This window comes from Porites lutea, chromosome 11 (assembly GCF_958299795.1).
Source record: "Porites lutea chromosome 11, jaPorLute2.1, whole genome shotgun sequence".
Classification (NCBI taxonomy): domain Eukaryota; kingdom Metazoa; phylum Cnidaria; class Anthozoa; order Scleractinia; family Poritidae; genus Porites; species Porites lutea.
Genome location: NC_133211.1, coordinates 5,218,108 through 5,235,939, shown reverse-complemented (window position 1 = coordinate 5,235,939; position 17,832 = coordinate 5,218,108). Strand labels below are relative to the sequence as shown.

Sequence of the window (17,832 nt, the reverse complement as noted above, 5' to 3'; positions counted from 1 at the left end):
CTACTTTCCCCAATCAGCTAAAAGAAACGGACGGAAATTACTATTAAGAATCATCCAAATCCCGGATCCCGAATAACTTATTGAGGATCCTCCAACTCTTTAGTGCACCAGTCGTTTCCGTTTCCTTTTAGATCAATGGGAAAAGCACACCAAGGAGGGAGGGCAGAGAGCATAAGAAGGAACAAAAAAATGGAACAAGGGGGAGGGTGGGGGAAGAAGGGGAATCACCATATTTAGCTAAAAGGAGACAGAGGTGACCGTTACGCAGACTAGTATTGCCAATTAAGACAATTTATAGGATCAAACAACATGCTTTCTCGTGCCGATCCTCAGCTCGACTGCTTACAAGGTGTTTGTTTACTAATGCTAACTCACTACGAATAGTTTCTACATACTTATGATCTTCACCGAAAATTTGTTTCCTAATCGTCAGTGCTTTTTCGTAAAGTTCCTTGGCTTGATTATATTGTCCCAGGCAGATGTACGCTGATGCCAGGTTGTTATAACTTGTTGCTACATCGGCATGATCTTCACCAAAAATCTTTTTGCGAATCATCACCGCTTTTTCGTAAAGCTCTTTGGCTTGATTGTATTCTTTCAGGTTGTAGTACAATACTGCAAGGTTGTGATAACTTGTTGCGACATCGGCATGATCTTCCCCAAAAATCGTTTTGCGAATCATCAGCGCTTTTTCGTCAAGTTCTTTGGCTTGATTGTATTCTTTCAAGTTGTAGTACACTAATGCCAAGTTGTTATAACTTGCTGCGACATTAGCATGATCTTCACCAAAAATCTTTTTGCGAATCATCACTGCTTTTTCGTAAAGCTCTTTGGCTTGATTGTATTCTTTCAGGTTGTAGTACACTGATGCCAAGTTGTGATAACTACTTGCTACATTGGCTTGATCTTCACCAGAAATCTTTTTGCGAATTATCAGTGCTTTTTCGTAAAGTTCTTTGGCTTGATTGTATTCTCCCAGGCGTTTGTACACTGATGCCAAGTTGTCATACCCTCCTGCTACATTGGCATGATCTTCGCCAAAACTCTTTTTGCGAATCATCACTGCTTTTTCGTAAAGTTCTTTGGCTTGGTGGTATTCTCCCAGGCAATCGTACACTAATGCCAAGTTGTTATAACTTGTTGCTATATTGGCATGATCTTCACCAAAACTCTTTTTGGAAATCATCAGTGCTTTTTTGTAAAGTTCTTTGGCTTGATTGTATTCTTCCAGGTTGTAGTACACTGATGCCAAGTTGTTATAACTACTTGCTACATCGGCATGATCTTCACCAAAAATCTTTTTGCGAATTATCAGTGCCTTTTCGTAAAGTTCTTTGGCTTGATTGTATTCTCCCAGGCGTTTGTACACTGATGCCAAGTTGTCATAACCTCCTGCTACATCGGCATGATCTTCACCAAAAATCTTTTTGCGAATCGTCACTGCTTTTTCGTAAAGTTCTTTGGCTTGATTGTATTCTTTCAGGTTGTCGTACAATACTGCCAAGTTGTGATAACTTGTTGCTACATTGGCATGATCTTCACCAAAAATCTTTTTGCGAATCATCACTGCTTTTTCGTAAAGTTCTTTGGCTTGATTGTATTCTTTCAGGTTGTAGTACACTGATGCCAAGTTGTTATAACTACTTGCTACATCGGCATGATCTTCACCAGAAATCTTTTTGCGAATTATCAGTGCTTTTTCGTGAAGTTCTTTGGCTTGATTGTATTCTCCCAGGCGTTTGTACACTGATGCCAAGTTGTCATACCCTCCTGCTACATTGGCATGATCTTCGCCAAAACTCTTTTTGCGAATCATCACTGCTTTTTCGTAAAGTTCTTTGGCTTGATTGTATTCCCCCAGGCAATCGTACACTAATGCCAAGTTGTTATAACTTGTTGCTACATCGGCATGATCTTCACCAAAACTCTTTTTGAAAATCATCAGTGCTTTTTCGTAAAGTTCTTTGGCTTGATTGTATTCTTTCAGGTTGTAGTACACTGATGCCAAGTTGTTATAACTACTTGCTACATCGGCATGATCTTCACCAAAAATCTTTTTGCGAATTATCAGTGCTTTTTCGTGAAGTTCTTTGGCTTGATTGTATTCTCCCAGGCGTTTGCACACTGATGCCAAGTTGTCATAACCTCCTGCTACATCGGCATGATCTTCACCAAAAATCTTTTTGCGAATCGTCATTGCTTTTTCGTGAAGTTCTTTGGCTTGATTGTATTCTTTCATGTTGTAGTACACTGATGCCAAGTTGTTATAACTACTCGCTACATCGGCATGCTCTTCACCAGAAATCTTTTTGCGAATTATCAGTGCTTTTTCGTGAAGTTCTTTGGCTTGATTGTATTCTCCCAGGCGTTTGTACACTGATGCCAAGTTGTTATAACTACTTGCTACATCGGCATGATCTTCACCAAAAATCTTTTTGCGAATCGTCATTACTTTTTCGTGAAGTTCTTTGGCTTGATTGTATTCTTTCAGGTTGTAGTACACTAATGCCAAGTTGTTATAACTACTTGCTACATCGGCATGATCTTCACCAAATATCTTTTTGCGAATCATCAGCGCTTTTTCGTGAAGTTCTTTGGCTTGATTGTATTCTTTCAGGTTGTCGTACAATACTGCCAAGTTGTGATAACTTGTTGCGACATCGGCATGATCTTCACCAGAAATCTTTTTGCGAATTATCAGTGCTTTTTCGTGAAGTTCTTTGGCTTGATTGTATTTTCCCAGGCGTTTGTACACTAATGCCAAGTTCTCATAACCTTCTGCTACATCGGCATGATCTTCACCAAAACTCTTTTTGGAAATCATCAGTGCTTTTTCGTAAAGTTCTTTTGCTTGATTGTATTCTTTCAGGTTGTAGTACACTGATGCCAAGTTGTTATAACTACTTGCTACATCGGCATGATCTTCACCACAAATCTTTTTGCGAATTATCAGTGCTTTTTCGTGAAGTTCTTTGGCTTGATTGTATTCTCCCAGGCGTTTGTACACTGATGCCAAGTTGTCATAACCTCCTGCTACATCGGCATGATCTTCACCAAAAATCTTTTTGCGAATCGTCAGTGCTTTTTCGTAAAGTTCTTTTGCTTGATTGTATTCTTTCATGTTGTAGTACACTGATGCCAAGTTGTTATAACTACTTGCTACATCGGCATGATCTTCACCACAAATCTTTTTGCGAATTATCAGTGCTTTTTCGTGAAGTTCTTTGGCTTGATTGTATTCTCCCAGGCGTTTGTACACTGATGCCAAGTTGTTATAACTACTTGCTACATCGGCATGATCTTCACCAAAAATCTTTTTGCGAATCATCAACGCTTTTTCGTGAAGTTCTTTGGCTTGATTGTATTCTTTTAGGTTGTAGTACACTAATGCCAAGTTGTTATAACTACTTGCTACATCGGCATGATCTTCACCAAATATCTTTTTGCGAATCATCAGCGCTTTTTCGTGAAGTTCTTTGGCTTGATTGTATTCGTTCAGGCTGTCGTACAATACTGCCAAGTTGTGATAACTTGTTGCGACATCGGCATGATCTTCACCAGAAATCTTTTTGCGAATTATCAGTGCTTTTTCGTGAAGGTCTTTGGCTTGATTGTATTTTCCCAGGCGATTGTACACTAATGCCAAGTTGTCATAACCTTCTGCTACATCGGCATGATCTTCACCAGAAATCTTTTTGCGAATCGTCAGTGCTTTTTCGTAAAGTTTTTTGGCTTGATTGTATTCTTTCAGGTTGTAATACACTGATGCCAAGTTGTTATAACTACTTGCTACATCGGCATGATCTTCACCAGAAATCTTTTTGCGAATTATCAGTGCTTTTTCGTGAAGTTCTTTGGCTTGATGGTATTCACCCAGGCGTTTGTACACTGATGCCAAGTTGTCATAACCTCCTGCTACATCGGCATGATCTTCACCAAAAATCTTTTTGCGAATCGTCATTGCTTTTTCGTAAAGTTCTTTGGCTTGATTGTATTCTTTCAGGTTGTAGTACACTGATGCCAAGTTGTTATAACTACTTGCTACATCGGCATGATCTTCACCAGAAATCTTTTTGCGAATTATCAGTGCTTTTTCGTGAAGTTCTTTGGCTTGATTGTATTCTCCCAGGCGTTTGTACACTAATGCCAAGTTGTTATAACTACTTGCTACATCGGTATGATCTTTACCAAAAATCTTTTTGCGAATCGTCATTACTTTTTCGTGAAGTTCTTTGGCTTGATTGTATTCTTTGAGGTTGTAGTACACTAAAGCCAAGTTGTTATAACTACTTGCTACATCGGCATGATCTTCACCAAATATCTTTTTGCGAATCATCAGCGCTTTTTCGTTAAGTTCTTTGGCTTGATTGTATTCTTTCAGGTTGTCGTACAGTACTGCCAAGTTGTGATAACTTGTTGCGACATCGGCATGATCTTCACCAGAAATCTTTTTGCGAATTATCAGTGCTTTTTCGTGAAGTTCTTTGGCTTGATTGTATTCTCCCAGGCGTTTGTACACTAATGCCAAGTTGTCATAACCTTCTGCTACATCGGCATGATCTTCACCAAAAATCTTTTTGCGAATCGTCACTGCTTTTTCGTAAAGTTCTTTGGCTTGATTGTATTCTTTCATGTTGTAGTACACTGATGCCAAGTTATTACAACTACTTGCTACATCGGCATGATCTTCACCAGAAATCTTTTTTCGAATTTTCAGTGTCTTTTCGTGAAGTTCTTTGGCTTGATTGTATTCTCCCAGGCGTTTGTACACTGATGCCAAGTTGTTATAACTACTTGCTACATCGGCATGATCTTCACCAAATATCTTTTTGCGAATCATCAGCGCTTTTTCGTTAAGTTCTTTGGCTTGATTGTATTCTTTCAGGTTGTCGTACAATACTGCCAAGTTGTGGTAACTTGTTGCGACATCGGCATGATCTTCACCAGAAATCTTTTTGCGAATTATCAGTGCTTTTTCGTGAAGTTCTTTGGCTTGATTGTATTCTCCCAGGCGTTTGTACACTAATGCCAAGTTGTCATAACCTTCTGCTACATCGGCATGATCTTCACCAAAAATCTTTTTGCGAATCGTCATTGCTTTTTCGTAAAGTTCTTTGGCTTGATTGTATTCTTTCAGGTTGTAGTACACTGATGCCAAGTTGTTATAACTACTTGCTACATCGGCATGATCTTCACCAAAAATCTTTTTGCGAATTATCAGTGCTTTTTCGTAAAGTTCTTTGGCTTGATTGTATTCTCCCAGGCGTTTGTACACTGATGCCAAGTTGTTATAACTACTTGTTACATCGGCATGATCTTCACCAAAAATCTTTTTGCGAATTATCAGTGCTTTTTCGTGAAGTTCTTTGGCTTGATTGTATTCTTTCAGGTTGTAGTACACTAATGCCAAGTTTTTATAACTACTAGCTACATCGGCATGATCTTCACCAAAAATCTTTTTGCGAATCATCAGGGCTTTTTCGTGAAGTTCTTTGGCTTGATTGTATTCTTTCAGGTCGTCGTACAATACTGCCAAGTTGTGATAACTTCCTGCGACATCGGCATGATCTTCCCCAAAAATCGTTTTGCGAATCATCAGCGCTTTTTCGTGAAGTTCTTTGGCTTGATTGTATTCTTTCTGGTTGGAGTACACTAATGCCAGGTTGTTATAACTTGTTGCTACATTGGCATGATCTTCGCCAAAAACATTTTTGCGAATCGTCATTGCTTTTTCGTGAAGTTCTTTGGCTTGATTGTATTCTTTCTGGCTGTAGTACACTAATGCCAAGTTGTTATAACTTGTTGTTACATTGACATGATCTTCACCAAAAATCTTTTTGGAAATCATCAGTGCTTTTTCGTGAAGTTCTTTGGCTTGATTGTATTCTTTCAGGTTGTTGTATACCACTCCACTCACGTTCAAAACCTTCCATTTAAGAGTTACTGCACCCGTTGAAGTGTCGTCTAAGTTGCCCAATAGATTGTGAGCTAAGTTGGCCACAATTTTCGCAAAGTAGAAATAGGAGTTTTTTTGACAGACCCACGCGAGAGTACGTAGCCAATCAATAATTGTATTCAAATCTAGGAAGGGCGCAAACCTTTCTAAAAAAGTGGTTTGATCCAAACTAAACTCTGACGTCATCTGCTTAAGTAAAGATTCACAGTGGGACCTCAATTTTTTACAAAACGCATAATTTCCTTCATTTTCGTCAAGTTCAACCTTGAAAATCTTTACCGCTTCTGCCATGGTGTGGTCACTCACAAATGATTTCAGGTAAGGTATCTCGCCTCTTTTCAAAACTTCATGAACAATTTTGTGTAAACGTAAATAAGTTCGTTCACCACCTTCTTCGGAATGAACAAGAATTAAAGAGGACTTTACAATCTTTGCTTTCATTAAAACCTCTGGCTGGTCTTTTACTTGGGCTTTGACGAACTTTAAAACAGTTTCGAGTGGTAGGTCGTCGTTAGCGCAGACCGACAGAAAAGAGAATGTATGACGAAGAACCTCGTCTGTTTCAACAGCTCTCTGGATAGCCATTTCTACTGCGGCCATTGTTGTTTTAGCGTAGGCTGAACTCTCATTAGCAAGGACAGTTTCGGTCGTTTTTCGCTGGCTGTATGTTGATATGTCTTGAAGATATGCTTTCCAGTCATATTTTGAAGACCCACCTGTCACAACAGTTTGCACGTAATAAGCAGCAGCCGCTAAAGCCAGCGGCTGAAAATCGAGAAGATCAGCGACATTTTCTTCTTGTCCTGGCTCTGAAATTTGCGATACTGATTCCAGCAATTCCACTGCCTCGTCGCGCCCCATTCCTTTGCTAAACGATTGATGATACGTGTGAGGAGCGTTTTGAGGAATTGTACCACTATCTTGGGTGGTAATCAGCACTTGCCCATGGCCCCATTCTTTACTGCCAGTTTGAGGAAGCAACTCGCGGACTAAGCGTAAGTCAATCACATTGTCTGCTATTATCAACCATTTGGCAAACTTGCTGGTCTTCGGCATAATCAAGCGATGGAGCTGTTTAATTGCTTCAATAGGTTTCACATTTTTTAAAGATTCTAAGCTTGTCAACGCGTATTCTGTTATCCCTAGGTGTCTTCCAAGGGTGAGGTAAGAGTCAACAAGTGTCTCAATGTTTTCTGTGTTCAGTGTCGCAGCAAAGAAAAGATCATTGTTTTGTTCATAAAAGAGCTGTTGTCCAATTTCCCGAGCAAGTTGGCTCTTGCCACATCCTGGATTTCCTGACAAATACACTGTACTGACTGCTCCGCTGGAACTCTTGTAAAGTTCCTCCATTTTGTTAATGATTCTTTCAATATCATACGAGCGCCTAATGATAACATGTGGTGGGCGCGATGCGAGAATGCAAAATGACTGAAGTTTCGAACTTATTTCCTGTGTAAGAGATTTGTTTTCTTCTTTTGTAGAAACAAGGGCAGCTTCTGTACTTTGAAGAGTGCTTTTTGTCTGATCTAACTCGGCTTGGAGATCACGAACTTGCTTCTTAATTTTTTCCACTTCGTTTGTTGGAAAGGTCGTCTGGTTCTTTATTTCTTGAATCTCAGTTATAGAAAGACCAAGGGAGGTAAAATCCTTCAACACTCTGTCTACAAAAGTTTGGAAGTCGGCATCTGTCAACCTAGCCTCGGTGATATGAGCGATCGCGTTTCGCACCTGACGAACATCATCGACCAATTTAAGGACAGTTGGACTTAAAGTGCTGCCAACAGTGTCTGAGTACAGGATGGCAAAAAACAAACAGGTGCAGTCCCACTTTGCCGTGTTACCATTGTGGATTGTTGCCAGACACCGGGCGTTTTTCTTGTGACTTGCTTTAGATTCATTGTTGAAGAAATCAAGACCATTTTGTGCCGTGTCTTTCCATTCTCCAATCGACGTTGCTTTATAGAGGAAATCCCATTCGTTTTTGAAAATCTGCCGCAGTCCTGCCGGAACCAAATCAAATGCTATGTAGCAGAGTCTGAAGTAGTTAAGTTGCTCTTGCGAGTATTCCATCTGACCAACTTTCAATTCTGTGAAAGATATTTAATTTGTTTTTAACTTACTTTTAGTCAGATAAAAAATAGGTTGTTTGCTTATTACTGGGCTGCCTGTGCGCCCAGTCATAAAATGGGCTTTCGGTCGTCTGCGGCGAAAAACGGCCTCCCGGGGGAGGGAAGACACGAGGGTCTGGTACCGAGAAACGATGTTCTCACAAATGGTTTCATATGAGTTTCTCTTGCACGGAGCCTTGCACGGATACTTTTTGTACCTCGTCTGCGCTCCCCCTGAAAAACCCACAAAGCGTTGCGAACCTGAAGAAGGCTATTTGCGTTGTTCGAACCGATTCGATCATGGGAGTCACTCTATAGTCATTCTAGCATTCGGAAGTCAGCCAAGCGCGGTCATTGCAAGCGTGCTGCACAAGAATGCTGTATAATGACAGACTAGAAACAATAGACAACTCCCAAAGCACAAACTCAGCCAAAACGCTCAAAATCTTCGATGTTTACTCAAGTTTGGGCTTATAGAAGATAATGTCACAGTTTTTCAATCACCATGAAATTCAGAGTCCGGGTAGTTAGTTAATAAATTGTGGCCCTGAAAAAATTTGAAGGAAAAAAAACTACGAATTTTTAAGAAAATGCTTTTTTCGTGAGAAGGACTCTTAAAGCTGACAAACGTCAACATAGAGCGAAAACTATAATTTCTACATGTTTGCTTTGCTCGAAATCGCGCGCATTTACAAGGCCCTAAAGCGTTTTGCTGACTTGCAAGGACCCATCTGTTATAACGATGCCCAAAATAAAGATATGAATCTCATAGTTTATTAGATATAATCCGTGTAAAGTTTGCTTATCATTTTCGCATAAATTATGACCTAAATTTGGAAACCGCTGAATTTCTCGAATTGGGTCTTTGCGATTTTAGTGAAACTCTGTTCAGCGTAAGGCACTAATGCGCACTATGTGTAGCCGAGAGATTTTCACGAAAAAATGCCGGCAACAGCAGATTTTCGACTCAGACTTCAAAGGGGCGTGGCATTATAACCACGTGACATTTACTCCGATCGCCAAAAATTTTATGTTATATTGTAGATTGATCTATATGTTATCCATTCTATGTGTTAGACTTACGATAAAAGTAAAGGTGGGGATACCAGAGAGCTTCAAAGTAGGATGGTACCCCCCCAAAAAAACTGGGTCGAGTCACCTTAAGTCAGTTAGATGATGTTGGCGCTGGGAAACTCAGAGAAATGCTCGCGTTGCATTCAAACCGACACGCTGTTCACGGTAGGTTCACACTAAAAGATGACTGTGAGCGTCAGGTTTGGAACGCCGTGGCCGCTTCGTGAACTCAAAGAGAGAATTATCGATCGATGTAGTACATGAGCAATTAAGAAGCACAATTTATGAGCAAGGTATTTCACCAGTTGACGACACTATGGCTGAAGACTTGATTGTAAGCCTTCGTAGTCAGTGAAGCGAACAACTTAGTTGGCACTACGCACGTCCATGAGCGAGGGACGTGACAACTTTGCCATGTTAGAGGGAGTGCTTTTCCTTAAATGTTTCCTTCTATTTAATGCAACACACGCCACTTTGGAGGTCTAAATTTCGGATACTGAGGATAAAGAAGACACGGACAAAAATAGGGACTCTGAGAATTTCGCACACAAGTTTAAAGCTTCACCGGGACATCCCATCCGGGAGCTTCACAGAGAGCGACTTGAGGAAAATAGGAGCTATTACTGACAAGGTTTGGTGACTGAGTAGAGCATACAAGTGTAGCCCACGTCGAGGTTTGCTTTTGTTTGTATTTGTATCTTGCTAAGCTTTTATCATTAAATTTGTACATGATCTTGTGATCACAATTCTGTGTTTTCGCCCATTCAGCAAGCAGAAACATGCCTTTGAAAGTTTTCAGCTCTCGTGATGTTTCTTGATATTTCTTTTACCATTTTATGAAGATGTTAACTGAAGTCACCGCAAAATGGAAACTTAAAAAAGCGTATAATCCATTTATCTCGAAACATAACACACATGACTTATACGACCTTTATTTTCGTAAAGGTGTTTTGAATACGAACGAACACAGTCAATGTGAGGGGCAAAAACAGCATTAACATAAATGAACCATAGGGTTTTAACTAATATAAGGATCAATTATTGTGCATTGAGATGAATCGCTTGAAAAAAGAGACTTCGCTTAAAGATGTGATCAGAAGTAAACAAAGGCATAATAGTGCGTCACGTTCAGTCTTTTTAACATCCAAGGAGTCACTGTGAATAGTGTCTCCATATTGTTTAGCTGGCACAAAAACTTCGGACGAGTTATAAAGCGGCATAGTTATCTTCCATGAAGAAAAGTTCGTCTTGAATGGGTGAGACAAACAGAACTGGAGCGAATTTTTAACTCGCATCGGTATCAGGTAAAAAATATGTTATCGATCGTTTCATCTATTTACATTGTTTGAGCTATTTTGAAAAAATAGCTCATATGTCAGTGGTGTGAGCGTATGTATCTTTGTGGCTTTGTATGTTGGGATGTTTGTTGCAAGAGCTAATAAGGTTGAAGGTACTTTGAGTTGATGCTTAGGAACCAATGAGATCTTGGCATCTATTTAAACATGGCATTGGTAAAGGTCGAACAAGGGCACTTTGAGACCGCCATCTTGATCCTTCACAATTTTTTCGTCTTTTATTACGGGTACAGGTGTTTGGAAGCATTACATTAAATATCTTCATGATTCAAACGCTGTGAACAGTGATGCAGCTGTTTAAGGGTTCATATTTGAGGCTTCGAGGCTTCGAGGCATTTCTGACCTAATTCGGCTATCGGTACAACGCACGTCAGTATGAGTTCTGTTTCACCTGCTACAACTGGGTAGAGTATAAAAGATCATATATTTTCAAATCTCTACTGACAATAAAGCAATAATTGATATTTAGATATAGACTTTAATTCGAAAGTATGCGCCCTATAAAATGTGGTTTTAGAAGTTTAAAAGGCAGCTTATTTTTTTGAAAGCTGTATCGGGTATTGTTAATCCTGTAAACAAGCTTTAAAAATATTATTCTCTCGCGTACAAAGTTCAACCGACCTTTTTCGTTCTATTTAGTAAAGATGCGTAACTTAAGTAGAAACAGTAGCGTTAGGGAATAAAATTGAGTGCAGTAACATGATATAAGTAGAAATATATTTCGGCAGTTTGATGATTTTCTTGGAAGTTAATAAATGTTAGGCTATCAACCTTGACGTTGCATGAAACATAATTTAATTGCAGATGTTGTGGTGATTTCTTAAAATCGTTTGAGAAAATTTTGTAGTAAAACAATTTGCCTCTTTTTTACGTACGAATTGTGAAAGCGCCAAAGACCAACATCTTCACATACAAATTGTGTGCATGAGTTATTTTTATAATTCTGTTTACTAGATTACTGTGTGATAACTCGAATTCCTTCACGTACGAACCACGAAAGGGGGCAAAGTCCATCACTTTCACGTGTCAGCTGTGTGACTGTACATCTCATGCAGATTGGCTTTTCACAATAATAATAGTAACTTGGACGTATGAAGACCTGTTTCGTTTAGTAACCAATGCCCTAAAAAAGGCTCTTGTCTTTTAAGAAGCAATGGCTTTTAAAACATGACGAAATAAGTTGTCGGAGTTAAAGACTGTTTCACAAATGTTAATAAATGTTAGGTTATCAACCTTGACGTTCCATGAAACATAATTTAATTGCAGAAGTTATAATGAAGCCGAGGTGATTTCTTAAAATCGTTTGAGAAAATTTTGTCGTAAAGAATTTGCCTTTCTTTAACGTACGAATTGTAAAGACCAACATCTTCACGTGAAAATTGTGTGCGTGAGTTATTTTTATAATTCTGTTTACTAGTTTACTGTGTGATAACTCGAATTCCCTCACGTACGAACGACGAAAGGGGGCAAAGTCCAACACTTTCACGTGCCAGCTGTGTGACTGTACATCTCATGCAGATTGGCTTTTCACAATGATAAATAGTAACTTGGACGTATGAAGACCTGTTTCGTTTTGTAATCAATGCCTTAAAAAAGGCTCTTGTCTTTTGAGAAGTAATAGCTTTTAAAACATGAAGAAATAAGTTGTCGGAGTTAACGACTGTTTCATTGAGTAGAATCGCACGTGAAAACCTCGTGAATTATGATGATGCAACCATCTATCACAATGATACAAATCCTGGTATTTCGTAACTATTCAGTATTCGATGAGTCACATTAAGGCCTAAGAAACTCAGGGGCACCCAACGACAATTTTCGGAAAAATATCTGTTCGGAAGACGATTTGAGATCTAGAATTTTCGGAACATTTGTTGTAAAATTTCTTGCTTGCCTGTTTCCCCTAGGATTTTCGAACATCTAAAATGTGGTATAATTGCCTATTTTTAACCGATTTTTACCCTAAAAAGGTCACCTAGAATTTTCGGGAGCCTTTTTTCTGGCTGAAATTTTCGAAGCGGTAAGTTTTGATCCCTATAATTTTCGGATCACTAAACTTTCAGCTAGGAAATCCGAACAGATGAAAACTTTTTAGGGGATAAAAATATGCCTATATCTACCGTTTAAATACCAAAATACGTTTAACAATGCTATGTTTTAGTGGTTTTGGACTATATTCTCGTTGAGTGCCCCTGGAAACTCCGAGGAAACCTTAGAGTTTTCCTTCTAATCAACGTTTGGTGAGTAGAAATTTATTTCACTTTAACGATTTGTTTAACTTGCACCAGATGTAACAGGGAAAGACAGAGGAAAGTGAATATATAGTTTGAGGATCGACTCAGCTGAATGTTTCGAGTTTTCATTAATGTGCCGCAATACACAATTTCGCACAAACACCCAATCTACATTTAGGATGAAAGAGGTAGATTCATCACTCTTGGTAAGGTTACACCGAAGCATTAAAGTTACACTGAAGCATTCAAAATAGCTCATGCACGTTTAACGTGCCTATGTTTTGAAGTGCGTGCTGGTGAACGCAACATGCGAGCGAGTAATCTTTAAACTTTTTTAGGTCTCAAAATGCAAAGGATTTTATTCCTTTAAGTTAGAGAAAAATACCATGAGGAAAATCTTAAAACTGAATATTTTTCTTCTTGTGGAAAAAATAGTGCGTTTTCTTGTAGACTGTGTACCGCAAATTAGGATCGCACTTTTCACAAACATGCGAATTCTGAAGTTCAGAAGCCAACCGACGATTGCGTTTTTTGCTGCTGTCAATCATCTTAACGGACCTCTTAGGAAACAAAACTTTACTTCACTGGTTCAAAAGGTCATGGTTTGTGATTTGTGGATTTCGATCCGTTTTGTGTGTTTCTCTGTTTCAAGGTTCGTTGCTTGTGATCGTAATTATGATTGACGGCAGCGATAAACACAATTGTGAAGGTGGCTTTTGAACTTTACAGTTCGCATGTTTGTGAAAAGCGCAGTAAAGTCTCCGTGCAGTCAGTGAGGCCCCTGGATTAGGCGGGATCAATGGGCAGTTAACTGTCTGTTTTAGTATACTTCTGGTTTTCATACAATACAATATTTCTGTCTAGTGTAAGTCAGCTCATTATACTCGTAGAAGGACAACAATTTTTGGAATTTCCAGTTACGTCAAATTAGTTCACGTTATACTATCACGCTATATTTTGGGGCACAGAGGGATTAGCGGAGGGGTACGTGGAAATAATGCAAATTGTTTCCTGCTTAGAATTAATGGCTAACTTGTCTATTTTTATTCATAATGGCGGAATTTAAAAGTTATTATACAGCCCCCACTTAAAAATGGTACCCTTTTTTTTTGGTTACGATAGTCTTTCAAAAGGGTACAATGTTCTGAATGAGTTTATGTTTCAGTCTCACATGAGGTTCTGTCGCATGCAATGGTTGCCGACAAGGTTTTATGGTAGCCTGAGTGTGTATAGCCGCCCCCTCCCCTCAGAAAAAATAGCCCCTTGGCAGCCCAGTTAAAAATCGCCTTTCGGCGATTCTTGTTCATATTGAAATGTGAACCAGAGACCTGTGATGAACACAGGAATCGCAAAAGATTATGAAAAGCTAGTAGCTAATTATAAACTCCGTTAAATAAGAGACGGCAGGCCAAATACACATGCTTTTCCGGTGCCTTGTTCATGACGTGCTTAAAAGATTTGTTAAATAAGTTTAAAGGGTAGGGAGGGGTGGGAGATAGACAGGGGGATGACTCATCCCCAGTCGTCTCTATTTGGAGAGCATACGTGACTGAAGGGAGAGCGAGGGTTGATGGGAAGGAGGAAAACGAAAGGGAGAGACTCTGTCCCATCATCCCAAGTTTTCCGTCCGAGAGAAAGTTGCTGACGTATTGAGTACATCAATAATATCAAAAAGCGCGTGTTTCACCGGCGCAAATTATTAAATAAAATAGAGTACCGAAGTGATGACGTCATAAAAATGAAATTTGTGAAATTATGGGATTTGTTAAGATATTCTGAAAGAACAACGTCCAAGACACCTACTAGCCAAAAATTAGCAATTCGGGGCAAATTGTCTCTGAGATATTAGCCCAGTCATGCTGTGACGACTCCATACAAATCCTTCTAAATTTGGCTTGGTTCATAAGATTAGGAACCAGGTAAGATTTAGAAGGATTTGTATGGAGTCATCGGAGCATAACTGGGTTAATATCTCAGAGACAATCTGCCCCAAATTTTTGGCGAGTAGGCGTCTTGGACGTTGTTCTTTCGGAATATCTTAACAAATCCCATAATTTCACAAATTTCATTTTCTATGACGTCACACTTCGGTACTCTATGTGCAAACGCATGTTAATTAAGCATGTTAATTAAGCACTTTTCCTAGTATTCTGGAGTTATTGTCATGAGATAGCGTCTATTAGACAAGTGGTGTCCATTAGTGAGAGGCGTCCAATACAAACCTAGAAGCGTGGGGGTAGGGGGGGGGGGTGGTGGACAACAGGCGTTTATATAAGTGGAGGCGTCAATTAGATCATGAACTGATAAGTATGTTATCATTCAACGTCAGTATCTCCTGCTCCATTTTTAAAACCAACCGGTGAAAACTGAAAGTCTATTTGAATCAATGCAGTACAATAATATTTTTTTGTGTTCAAGGCCGTTTCGACTAGCGCTTGAATTAATTGGCAAGTTGAGGGTAACATATATTCTAGAGGTAAATATTACTAGAATAAAAGAAGGATAAAAAGCAGGAGGGAGGTAAATCCTGTTTGTTTGGAAATGATATGCAAGCATTGTTGACTCCAGAGCTCCCTCCCCCCTTGCCACCCGCCCAAAAAAACCGGCTAGGGAGTAGAGCACGGTAGGGTGGGGTTGTCACGAGTAGCACCACCGTCCCATAGACAGGAAAAGAGTGCGCGAAAAGAATGTCAGTTAAAAAAGTACATTTATCTCTTTCAATCCTAGACCGAGTCATCGGGGTCTGGAAGAGCGCCCACTCCTTTGTCACGAAAATCCCACATCCCCATTTTTTTAATCTCTTTCCTGAATCGCGTTTTTGTCTCCAAATTACATACGTTGAAAAAAGAATAATTGCTTTGAAAACCAACAAATACAAGGTGTAGATTGGCCCTTTTCAATTGATATTTTGAATTTACGAGTGTTTTACGGCCATTGCAAGAAAGAAATAGCTTTTCGTACCTCAGTTTGACAAAGCGGAGGGGAAAAGGAGGAAAAAATGAGGAGGGACAGAGAAAGGAGGAGGAGGATTTCTTCCCCCTCTCTCCCAGCCCCGAACCTCCTCGAATGTTTTTTCTGCTCACTCTTTGCTCTCCCCCCGCTATATCTAAAGTTAAACCGATCAAATTATTTCTTCAAGACACAATAAATGTAAAGAGCTTCAGCATAAGCACTAAGTCATTTGTACTTTTCTGGCATCCAGTTAAAACAGTGGGTCTTCTGTCTGCTCGTCTGTTGATCATGATTACTTGACAGTTCCAATTACTGTGAAACTCACAAAACCGTGAACACCAGAAATATTTATGAAATGTTATTGTGTTGCGGGAAATTAGCCAATAAGGCGCGAGATAACTAAACCGCAAACAGCAACGGTAACTAGTTTGTGGTTTTGAGGTTTGCTTGCGTATCCTGAACTTTATTGCAATTGGCCAGTACACAATCAACATTCCTGAAATTTTTCAGGTGTTCACGGTTTTCTGAATTTGACAGTAAGCAATCATTACCTACCGTCATTCTATAGTTTGCTTTCATACTAGAAGACACTGGTGAACGGTCACCTGTTTGACTTCGCATTTGCCGCTAGAACTTACGACTTCCTGAATTCCCGACAGACAGGACAGAAAATCCCGCATCCTCTGCCCAAATTCTGGTGAATCCCGCTTCCCTGGTAGAAGTCAAATCCCGTTTCCCGTCAAGATATTTTGCGTTTTTCCCGAATCCCGCACCGTATTTCGGTCAGTTCCCGAATCCCAAAAGAACCCTTCCAGACCCTAAGTTATGGTGAGATTACCCGTCGTTTTTAAGTTGTACTTGTGGACCTTTTAATGGTGTACCCGCACCCACGCAGACGTTCTGAACGCGTGACGAAGCCCTAAAGAACGCGACTCTGGGTGGGAAGCTCACGTGAGATTCCGACTGGAAATAAATGTCCGCGTTCGAAGGCTTGTTTATCTAGCAGAAGTGATAACAATTAAAATGAAACCTCTCTCTCTTTGGCCGTTCTCTTTGGCGGAATTTGTACCTTAGCCACGTTTAGGACTGACAGGGATGAAATTTATGAATGATTACCCAGTCATCACAGCACACAAAAAATTGCAAACTGAATGATGATTTGGCAGTCTTCCAAACATGAAAAATGTTCCGTATTGATCGTGGACAACGATTGACCCACTGCGATCGACGTATTATTCAGGCTATGGGATGTTAACAACCCCTTTACGCACGTATTGTTAGCAAAAGAGCGACCATAAGCGGTCATGATAATCCAGTTTTCAATAATCTCGCAGTGAGGACAGTGTAAGGAGGTGTATTCACGGCAAATGTTGTGTGGTGAACATTATAACAGTTTCGACGAAGAAGAAATTCATTACAAATGAACTCTTTTGTTCACCTCAAATTCTACACCACGCATCAAACGGGACTCAAGACAGTGGCGAAAATTACGTATGCCGAGGCCATTAAACGTCGGACCAAACACGACGATATGTTAAAACGCTAGCTTCAGACGTACTTTAACCGAGTAGATCTATTTAACGGCCAGCACATACAAAACGTCCTATTGTGCCAAACTATCACAAAAGAATTTGCCTGGATTAATTTGAAGCTATGTTAAGCTGAATATCCAACGCAAAATTACTCACCTTGCCCAAAAGAATCCAAGGAAATTCGATTTAATAAAACGCGAGATAGTACGGTACGATGAAAAAGCGGAACTGCAGAAAATGAAAGTGATCTGATGGAAATTGTGATCACGTGAGCAATATAATACAGACGGTCACGCTATTTTAGACAGTCACGCTATTTGTTGAAAATACAGATCCTCTTAGGGGAAGGGGGGTAGACTTTCTCAAAGTCGTTCGCATGATTTTCTGGTCGAAAAAGCTCGACTTGTGAGCAAGTCTAGAACGGGGGTTGCTGCACCCCGAGGTCCAACCCCTTACCCTTTTATATACCATTTTTTCACGAAAAAGGTACCCCTTTCGTATACCTTTTATTGACGAATGGTACCCTTTTCACATACCTCCTTTAGAACTTTGCATCCTTTACATGTCTTTCAACTAGGAATTAAACACAAACATAGAACGTTTTCTCTACTTAATAAAGCCATA

At 39.7% G+C, this 17,832-nt stretch overlaps 2 protein-coding genes across 2 annotated transcripts; both read right to left on the bottom strand.

Annotated features, from left to right (window-relative positions):
- On the bottom strand, positions 1-3,102 carry LOC140952473 (uncharacterized). The gene is made up of 2 exons (XM_073401898.1): positions 535-3,102; positions 1-17 (listed from the first exon to the last, which is right to left on the bottom strand). The coding sequence occupies exons 1-2, from the start codon at positions 2,822-2,824 to the stop codon at positions 1-3; spliced, it is 2,307 nt and encodes a 768-aa protein (XP_073257999.1). The 5' UTR covers positions 2,825-3,102.
- A 393-nt stretch (positions 3,103-3,495) lies between these two features.
- LOC140952471 (uncharacterized) lies at positions 3,496-17,461 on the bottom strand. Its single transcript, XM_073401897.1, has 4 exons — positions 17,365-17,461; positions 4,540-8,043; positions 3,874-4,014; positions 3,496-3,500 (listed from the first exon to the last, which is right to left on the bottom strand). Exons 2-4 carry the CDS (start codon positions 8,024-8,026, stop codon positions 3,496-3,498), a joined length of 3,633 nt encoding a protein of 1,210 aa, XP_073257998.1. The 5' UTR covers positions 8,027-8,043; positions 17,365-17,461.
- Between the last annotated feature and the right edge of the window lie 371 nt (positions 17,462-17,832).

Coding starts and splice junctions, on each gene's coding strand:
- LOC140952471 (XM_073401897.1), bottom strand. CDS start 8,026: ATGGAATACTCGCAAGAGCAACTTAACTACTTCAGACTCTGCTACATA. Junction 4,015..4,539: donor TCATGCCGATGTAGCAGAAG/GTTATGACAACT, acceptor ACTTGGCATCAG/TGTACTACAACCTGAAAGAA.
- LOC140952473 (XM_073401898.1), bottom strand. CDS start 2,824: ATGATTTCCAAAAAGAGTTTTGGTGAAGATCATGCCGATGTAGCAGAA.